The sequence below is a fragment of the Echinops telfairi genome, unplaced genomic scaffold (assembly GCF_000313985.2).
Source record: "Echinops telfairi isolate 266 unplaced genomic scaffold, ASM31398v2 ScPeMD7_5167;HRSCAF=5991, whole genome shotgun sequence".
NCBI classification, from domain to species: domain Eukaryota; kingdom Metazoa; phylum Chordata; class Mammalia; order Afrosoricida; family Tenrecidae; genus Echinops; species Echinops telfairi.
This window is the reverse complement of record NW_022109066.1, coordinates 3673889-3683309: the sequence shown is the minus strand read 5'-3', so window position 1 is coordinate 3683309 and position 9421 is coordinate 3673889. Positions and strand designations below refer to the sequence as shown.

The 9421-nt window shown below is 49.7% G+C and overlaps 1 protein-coding gene across 2 annotated transcripts in view; it reads left to right on the top strand.

Annotated features, from left to right (window-relative positions):
• Positions 1-9421, top strand: part of LOC101663479 (tubulin-specific chaperone cofactor E-like protein) — a 171084-nt gene that overhangs the window by 94487 nt on the left and 67176 nt on the right. For both annotated transcript variants that reach the window (XM_045295117.1, XM_004716269.2), the window contains 3 exons: positions 2669-2806; positions 3129-3294; positions 7156-7568. In XM_045295117.1, the coding sequence (XP_045151052.1) occupies positions 2669-2806; positions 3129-3294; positions 7156-7568 (717 nt within the window). The remainder of the gene's footprint in view (positions 1-2668; positions 2807-3128; positions 3295-7155; positions 7569-9421) is intronic.

The following is a 9421-nucleotide window of genomic DNA, read 5'->3' as shown; positions in this document are numbered from 1 at the left end:
CCCCACACCCCGCCCCCTTCACTTTCCATCTGTCTTTCCGTCTCCGTGGCAATGGGGGAGGGGCTGGGCTTGCAGTTCATAACTGCAACCCAGTAAGCACATTGTGCTTTAGCACCTCTGGCCAGAGCCACAAGAAACATTTTACCACTAAGAGCTTTTGTGGAAGAGAAGACACACGTTGAAAGAGTGGGCCGTTGGCTAGAAAGAACTGCTCAAGAAGCCCTACGTTTCCGTCTGTCACGTTACGGACGATGAGCCTCCTCCGCTGATGCTTTATGTGCATTAAGCCTCACACCTTACAGAGTTAGATGCAGGACGCCAGCAACCAATACATTTTAGTGTTGGGTTGTGGGAGGGGGCAGAGAAGAAATGCCCCTTAAATGCTGACCACCACTCTTTACAATACAAAACAAACAAACTTCCACCAGCAGTAAAAATGGCAAGACAATTTAGGTAATTATCCTGTGGAGGCCATTTCTATGAGGGTGAATGGACAAGGCAATGGCTAAGTGCCCTGAGCTCCTTGGAGAAGAAGGCAAGGTGAGGCTTGGGGGCTGCCAAGTGTCCACCGGCCTTGAGTCCTTCGTTGGCCGGCCTCATCCAGCTCCCGTTATCCCAGGTTTCCTCTTTCATGCACAAAGAGAAAACATACCCCAGGTTTCCATGGTCCTCCGAATGACATCAGGCAAAGTAAATTCTGTGCTTCAGGAATGGTGGGGGTTGGCTGCCGTCTAGGCGGCCCCCACATCCTGGCAACCCCAGACACGGGGAGATCGGACTGTTGAGATCCAAAGCATTTTGATTGGCCTTTTTTCCCTAACCGTTCTCCACCTAGCAGCTCCCCACTGGCAGGTGCACGGCATCATAGCAACACCTGTGCGTGAAGAACCCTGAGAGGCTCCCACACGGAGAGCAAGAATTCTACTCGTGAGACAGTGCTCAGGGAAGAACATCTCGTAGAAAGCCAACAGAGAGGCGAGGGGGAGATGGACGGGAGAGGGAGGGGGGAAGGCTGACCAGGAGCTCCGGTGGCATGGTGGATTATGCATTGGGCTGCCAGCTAGCCACAAGTTCAGCAGCTTGAAATCCCCAGTGGCTCCACATGAGGCTTTCTGCTCCCATAGAGATTTACAGGCTGGGAAACCCTCAGGGGCCGTTCTGTGCTGTCCTGCAGGGTCACTGACTCGGCATGGACTCGCTGGCAGGGCGTTTGGTTTGGGTTTTGCTAGGCACTGGGCGCTGTGATTGGCGATGCTGGCTCATTAGTTAACCCTCACAAAAACGCCCCATGATAAGCATCATCTCAACTTTAACAGGGAGGAAACGGACCCCTTGGCACGCATTTTCAGGCAATTTAAATACAAACAGAGCTAAAAGGAGAAGTTACATTGACCTTTCCCCATTCAAACCCAGCACTTTCCCCAGCTGCCTGATACCATCCTGCTGGACCTTCTGCCAGACCCAGAGGAAGACCCAAATCCTTATCCTGTGTAATCAAACTGGGGCAGAGGATCTTCGAGGCCCCAAACCTCCCCATCCCAGACAGTCTCAGGGAGGGAGACGGGGCACAAGGACAGAAAAGCCCCGTTTGTCCCGAGCTTCCTCCTCAAGCACTGTTCTGCCCACGCTGATGGCGTTTGGGATACAGCTGCCCGGGTATAGGCCTTCATTCTTTGGCCTGGTCAACCAAAGCAGAAAATGGGACGCAGGGGTGAGGGAGCAAACAGCGCTGCATGGCTATCAGGTCATGAGCAGGGTCAGCTCCAAGGGGCAGCTGCAAAGTCCTGGTCACACAGGACTAAAGCTAGACCCTCCTTGGGCCAGGGTGCCCTCTGAGGCAGTGAACTCCCAGCTTTGGTCCTAAAGCAGTTTAACATCTTCAGACGGTCTATAATGCCCATGCACTGAGACCGTCTGGAAGCGCTGGGCCGGGTCCCACTTTCTGCTCCTGGGTCACGACGGAATTTCCAGCAGTTCAAGTCCCTCAGAGCTCCTTGCTACAAGATGGGACCAGGACACACACACACACACACACACACACACACACACACACACACACACGAGGCCTGTGTCTCAAAGTTGGGTGGAAGTACGGCTGAATGCCGAGAATTTTGCAGCTATAAAGTAATGTAATTACGCTCAATTAGAGGAGCAATTTCTCACCACGAAGCGCTTTTGTAAAAAGCTTTCCAGCTCCTATTCTAAAAGGGGGAGCCATCTCATCCAGATGAGCAGTGTTCTCCAGGCCGACACAATCCTTATTCCCACTTGAGTTACATACAGCAGCTAGCATGGGCTTGCTGGGGAGCAGAGCTCTGGGGACAGGTGCTTGCCGCTTCCCATAGCTTATTCTCATGCTGCCATCTATAGGCGCTCTGGCGCCATCGCAAGCCCTCAGCGCGCTGCTGCAGAGAAGTCAGGGCTCTAGGCGCTGAGTCAGACACGAGGTTCCTCCCAAACAATTTCTCTTTCAGATGCACAGCCCCCTGCAAGTTTTGCTTCTCCCCCTGTAAGCAAGCACAGAGTCAGAGAGAAGGCAGATCTGAGGGCCAGGTGGATCTGTTCTGAGCTGCTTGGGCGCTGGGAGGGGGCAGGCTGGGGGCAGCCACTGTTGGCAAGAGGGCCTCCTGGGAAGCTGAGTCAGAACACCCATTCCTACCCATCGTAGGTGAACACCTTCCAGGCCGTCCTGGTGTCTGATGGCTCCTACACATTCACACTCTTCAATTATTATGAAATCAACTGGACCACTGGGACGGCGAGTGGTGGGGATCCTCTGACGGGTCTGGGCGGAGTGATGGCACAGGTAAGTAGTGCTCCCTCTCCCTCCTGCCCGCCTTCACAGCACGGCACCCTGCGCTGATGTTGCTCAGCATGTTGTAGGGGCTGCCCTCAGCTTCTAACTGGAGCCGTTTGTCTGGCCTTTAAGTGGGCCGAGAAGCCAGTCGTGCCTATTTGGGATACCTTGGCTAGGTTGGGCACGGACCACGCAGGTTTGCTCAGCTCGAATGTTGGTTCGTTCCCAGTCCCCCCCAGGTGTGTGAGAGTGTGAAAGCAGGGCATTTGGGCAAGTGAACTCAAGTGGGTGGTGTGTGTGCTCAGAAGACTTGTCTTATCTTGTGCTCCAGGCAGGATTTAATGGTGGAAACCTAACCAATTTCTTCAGCCTCCCGGGGTCAAGAACCCCTGATATTGTGAATATCCAAGAGACCACAAATGTCAACGTTCCAGGCCGCTGGGCATTCAAAGTTGACGGGAAGGAAATTGACCCAGCCAATGGCTGCACCTCGAGAGGTAAAGGCGTTTCCTCTTCTCTCTGGCAAAGCTGAGTTCGCCCAGTGGAGATTGACAGGCAGGCTTTTAAGCCACGGGGGCGGACTTGTTCCTGATGCCATCTCTCAGCTGGGTAATGGAGATCAAGGTAATTTTAGCATGCAGATTTGTCACACCAGGAGCTGATACCCTGCACTTGCTACGCTGTGGGTTTCTAAGTCCTTGCCTGGGTTCTGCGCACGGCGCCCTGTTCTGAGCCTCGCCAAAGTCAACCAGGATCCTGAGTGATATCTTAGCCGGAGGGACAGACGGAGGCCCTCCTGTTTAACAGTATTTTTGTTGTTGTTTTTGCCATTTCCCCTCTTTAAATTTCTCTGCTCATCTTTCCTCTCGCTTTGCCATCTGCACCTTGTTGATCCACAGAAGTGGGTGAATCGGGACAGTTGCCAAGTCCCTAGGAGGGTAAACCAGCACAACTAGAAAGGAAGAAAGAAAAGCACGATATTCTTTGGGGTAGCTTCTGTCCTAAAAGCCTCCCAGCAGCCTCAAAACATCTAAGCATTTGTGGCGAATCAAAGCTGGCATTAGGACTCTAATGAACAAGCTTTATTGGCATTAGGACTCTGGTGAACAAGCTGTCATTAAGTGACAGCAGGCTTGCTTTACACAGCGCTTTCTCTGAATGAGCAAAACTTCCTTGGTTGTACAAAGCCACCCAGGATGCTCACAGGAGCACCCGAGATTAGGAAATGACTATGGCTTATGACTCCAAACCTATTCAGAAAACACAGTTTCTGTTACTATTTCTTCTTCCAGGGGTGGAAATAACTAAAAGCAGGGAATCATCAAATGCCCATCTGTCCATCCATCCATCTGTCCATCCATCCATCCATCCAACTGTCCATCCATCCATCCATCCATCCATCCATCCATCCATCCATCCATCCATCCATCCCAATTGAATACTCTGAGCGCCCCAGATAGGTACCTTCTACTCTGTTAAGTGCTGGAGATGAAGGTGCTTCAGTGTCTGATGCCACTACCATGGTAGGAGGACAGTCACAGGACCAATGATGACACAGCATGAGCTCTATCATAGTAGACACTAGTGCAGGGTAGGGCCTCTGGTGGTTTAATGGTTACACATTGGGCTGCTAAGCACAAGGTCAGTCGTTCAAAACTACCAGTCACTCCACGGAACAAAGACAGAGCTTTCTACTCCCATAAAAATCAGTGGCTCAGAAGCTCACAGAAGCAGGTCTAGTCTGTCTTACAGGATCGCCATGAGTCGGGATCGACTCCATGGCAGTGGGTTTTTGGTCTGTTTGCTGTGAGTGCAGGGGGCTATGGAAAGACAGAGGAAGACTCTGGGCCAAGTAGTGGGCTGGGGTTTCTAGGGTGAGGGTGAGTCTCCCTCATCTGACAGAAACCCTGACTCGCTGGTTCGCACACCTCACCAGCCCTGGAAAGCTCCAGCATCGCTCTTGACCCAACTTCACTTTGTTGATTATGCCGAAAAGCCCACATTTTCCTGGTATGAAGTGCCCCGGCTTTCTGCCACCATGCCATGCCCTGTGGTCAGACTTAACAGACACAGTCATTTGGGAAGACAGCCTGCCTGAGCACCCTTGCCTTGCTGACTCTGTAAAGTCCCTGATGTTCAGAATAGCAAGTAAAGGTTTTGGAGCTAAGCTGGTATTAAACCGAGGAGGAGAGACTCAAATTCCAAAGCATATTGGGATATCAGCGATGGCGCATCCCTTAAATGTAGTATTCCTTAAGGTCTGTGAATGCTATCAGCCAATGTGCCAGGGTCCTTCTGGTCCAGACTAGGTGGCTGATAAATTACAGACTCTTACAGGGATGCCTCTCCTGCTGTGTTCCAGCATCACAGAGCTGACAGGCTTGTGGCTCTGCAGTCTAGTGCCCGCCTGGTGAGGCCCTCTCACCTGAGTCCTGAGAATGAAATGTTATGATAATGGGATCCATTGGCAGGCAGAGCTGTGCAATTGGCCAGGGGCCAGCTGTGTACTAAGTCCCCCCCCCACTCCACCCCGCACTGCCCCCTTGACTTCATTCTTTGCTCCTGAGTTATGGGTTTGGGTTTCATAGACAGGACAAATTCAATATCCTTATTCAGGCTGCTGTGCATTTGTATGTGCCACTGGGCATATATCAATCTAATGAGATTGGGAGCTGGCCTGGGTTATAGCAGAAGAAGTGTTGTATAAAGCTGGTTTATTATATCATCGTTTCACAAACAAAATTATCTCAGAGAGTCTACCTTTTGGTCCAAACCCTTCTATTGAAAGACATTTTCCTCTCAGTTATTGGAAGCCTGAAAAAAAGGAGACTGGAAATTGTACCAAGTGGAGGTTGTTACAATAGCCGCCGCCTTCCCTGGCCCAGTGCCAAAGAGCGCTGAGGATGGAGGGGCTTGCCTTAAGGATGGATGCATCCAGCCTACTGGGGATGTGAATAAACCGCTATCCCATTTGGGGACCCTATTCTCAATGGATAGGAAACCACTGGCTGTTGACACATAATCATTCCTGTTGGGCAGGTATAGAAAGGACTGGGGTGTGCGTTAACCTGCAGCCTGGGGCTGTTCACCAGGGTCTTGGCTGTAGAAACACTTGAGGAATTTAAGCCAACTCTTTCCAGATAACAGTCATTCCAGGACACAACCCTACTTACCGGATATCTGTGATACCTTTCTCTTCAGACTACACGTGCTTCCACCGCTCCCAACATGTGCTAGCTTTTGATAGCATCTCTGTTCCCATGAGACAGGGATGAATAAAAGAGTGCCGTCCCCATTTTACAGAGAAGGGAAACTGAGGCACCTGAAAGTTAAGTCATTTCCCTTGGTAGTTGATCACAGAACTGTGACTATGGGCTCAGTTCTCTTGGGTCCAACCCCAGCCAACAACTAGAACTCCGCCTTCAGCCTTGACACGCACCCATTTCAACAGACAGTTGATGTTATCAGATACCAAGTTTTAAAATTCAAGGCAGCAGGGAAAGTGTCATTTATTTAGGAACATTAACTTATTCAAGACTGAATGGCTATGGAATATGTAATCGCCTATTTAAAAAAATTAGCACATCCTTTAAAACTATTTTCCAATTTTCTTCTTTCTCTTACTGTCCTATATTTGTCAACTAATTCTGTCAAGTGAATAAAGAGAGAGACTTGGACAGGGCCCAGACTGAGAGAGAGGACAATGTGTGTAGTTTTTTAAGCAGCATCTTCATGTGCCTTTGAAGGCAGGGCCCCAGTGCAGAGCAAAAGGTATTTCTGAAGGTGCCGAGTCAAAGGCTGGCTCTTCCTGGAATCTTCCAGGGGCACCTGCAATTTACACTTGTGTATCAGACTCTTGACTCATGACATTCACCTTTTCTGATACAAATGTTTGTTGGATGAATAAACAAATGAACAAATAGTTGAGCCAATGAATAAGCAGATAGTTTTGCTGTATTACCTGGGTGACCTTGGTCTTCTTTCTGAATACCCTTCTTCCCATTCCTGGGAGGGAGGAAATGACTCCCTTTTCGTGGACTAAAGACCATCTGTCTTTTCATGGGGCGATAGTTTAATCACAAGTCATACAAGCAATAATACAAGAGCTTATATTTGGCTTTCAAACAGCTCTGACTTTGAATCCTGGTCTCCCTACTGAGTTGCTGAGTGATCTTGGGTTTATTTCCCAACTTTCTTTAAGCCCTGGCTCCCTCATTTCTAACACGGGGGTAGCATTACCTACCTGACAGGCTTCTTGTGTGGATTAAAAGGCACAAGGCAGCTTAAGCATCTAGCCCCATGGCTGGCACCGAGGGTAAGTGCTCAGTAAGTGTTGGCTCAATGTCATTATTCCCCAGGACAGTTCCTTCGGCGAGGAGATGTGTTCTGGGATGACCTGAACTGCACCATCAAGTGCCGTTGCCTGGACTTCAACAATGAGATCTACTGCCAGGAGGCCTCTTGCAGCCCTTATGAGATGTGCGAGCCCAAGGGCAAATTCTTCTACTGCAGCCCTGTGGAAACGAGCACGTGCGTGGTGTTTGGAGAGCCGCACTACCACACTTTCGACGGCTTCCTCTTCCACTTCCAAGGTTCCTGTGCCTACCTGTTGGCCCGGCAGTGCTTGCAGACTTCTAGCCTGCCCTTTTTCAGCGTGGAGGCCAAGAACGAACACCGAGGGGGCTCGGCTGTCTCCTGGGTAAAGGAGCTCTCAGTGGAGGTGAACGGCTACAAGGTTCTCATCCCCAAAGGAAGCTTTGGAAAAGTCAAGGTGAGGCGCTCTGCATGGTTCCCGGGGAGATGGAGACACTGGAGAGTGTGCAGACCGGGAAAGATGCCCCTAGCCGCCTGTGTTGGCTGGTCAGCTCTCCAGATCTCCAAAGAGGCGTGGGGCTCTTCCTGTCTTTCAATATCTTACACAATTTTTTCTAGGTCAAAATTTATTTTCCTAAGAGCTAACCTAAGCAATCTCCCTGACATGCCTATCTTCTTTAAAACTTAAAAGTCCACTTAAATTCTTGGTTCCTTCTTCAACACTGGGAGCACACATATGCACGCACACACATGCACACAAGCACATGAGCACCACACATGCGCACAGCTCAGAAGTAGCTGAAAAGACAGGTAAGTTTAATTTCCTACAGACCTGGCTTAGTAGTAGTAGACCAGTGACCGTGGCCTGGAAATTAAAAAACAAGGTTAACTGCCCTGTATCATGGTGACCCCACGGCCAACAACAGATTTTCCCACTCAGGCCAGGAACCAGAGGGAATGCATGTCTCTGCTGGCCTGGTTAGCATATGCAAATGATCTTTGTTGCTGAACCTGGATTTCAAGCAGGGGCTTGGACAAAAGAGAGAGAGCAAAAAGCCACTGGCAATTACTAAATTTGTGGAAGCTCCAATTTTGTATAATATTAATGAGCGCTTTGTTGCAACCATGTATTTATTCCACAGGGGCTGATGGCTGCCACACTGCGCCATCGTAATTCCCACGCAGGGCGGTCATTACAGAGATTACAGACCAGAACGGAAGCCGTGCCGGGGGTTCTTTCTGTCTTGTTTACAGGTGATGTCGTTTCAATGGATCAGGATATCCAACCAAAGGCAGGACTGAGCAACGCCTTCCACTTCCTCAGGCTCTGCTGTTCCCCTGGCCCTGCTGTGCAGCGTATCAGTGTCATAATTAGAAGAGTGAGCTCTTTTTTACCGGGCTGGACATGCCACTTGCTTTTCGTTTGGCTAGTCTCTAGAGACAGGGCTGCTTATCAAATCAAAGCTAGAGGTTGAGTGCAATCCTTTGGAACATTGCCCTTTTACATTTCCACTCACTAGGCATCCTGGTGGCATAGTTAGGCTGCTAACTGCGAGGTTGGCAGTTCAAAACCACCCACCACTTTGAGGGAGAATGATGAGGCTTCTGCTCTTACAAAGAGCTCTAGCCTTGGAACTCCACAGGGGCAGTTCTATGCCGTCCTATAGGTTTGCATGGCTCTGAATGGACTCGATCGCAGTGAGTTTCGTTTTGAGTTGGTTGATACTAGGCTAAGGTGACCAGAAATCCCGCTTTTGGCGGGACAGTCCCGATTTTTAATAATTTGTCCCGCATCACGTGGCATTTTTTAAAAGTCCGATTTTTGGAAAGAATGCACGACAAGCTAGGGTATACGATTTTTGGCTGCTACGTGGCTATTTTGCAGGATATGAGTTTTATCAATGGTGTCCCGCTTTACCAATGTTAAAATCTGGTCACCTTATACTAGGCTCATCTTGGAGAGAAAGCTCTCAAGTCAATTCCAACCGGCAGCGACCCGTGTATGTCAAGGAGAACTGTGCTCCTTAGGGGTTTCAGTGCTTGCGACCTCTGGAAACAGGTTTCCAGATCTTTCTTCAAAGGCACCTTGAGGAGGATTCAAACCGCTGACCTTTTGGTTAGCAGAGGAGTAAGTTGTTTGCACCAGCTGGCAGCCTTCTTGTAGGCTGAGGCTAACATTTTTAGCTAGAAAGATCTCCGCTAGCTCTCCCCTACTTGTGGTATAGTGAGGTGGTGTGTCTGGTACCTGCATGCTTTAGTCCTATTTTCCATTTTGATTAACAGTATTTTTTACTGACAGGCAGACACACA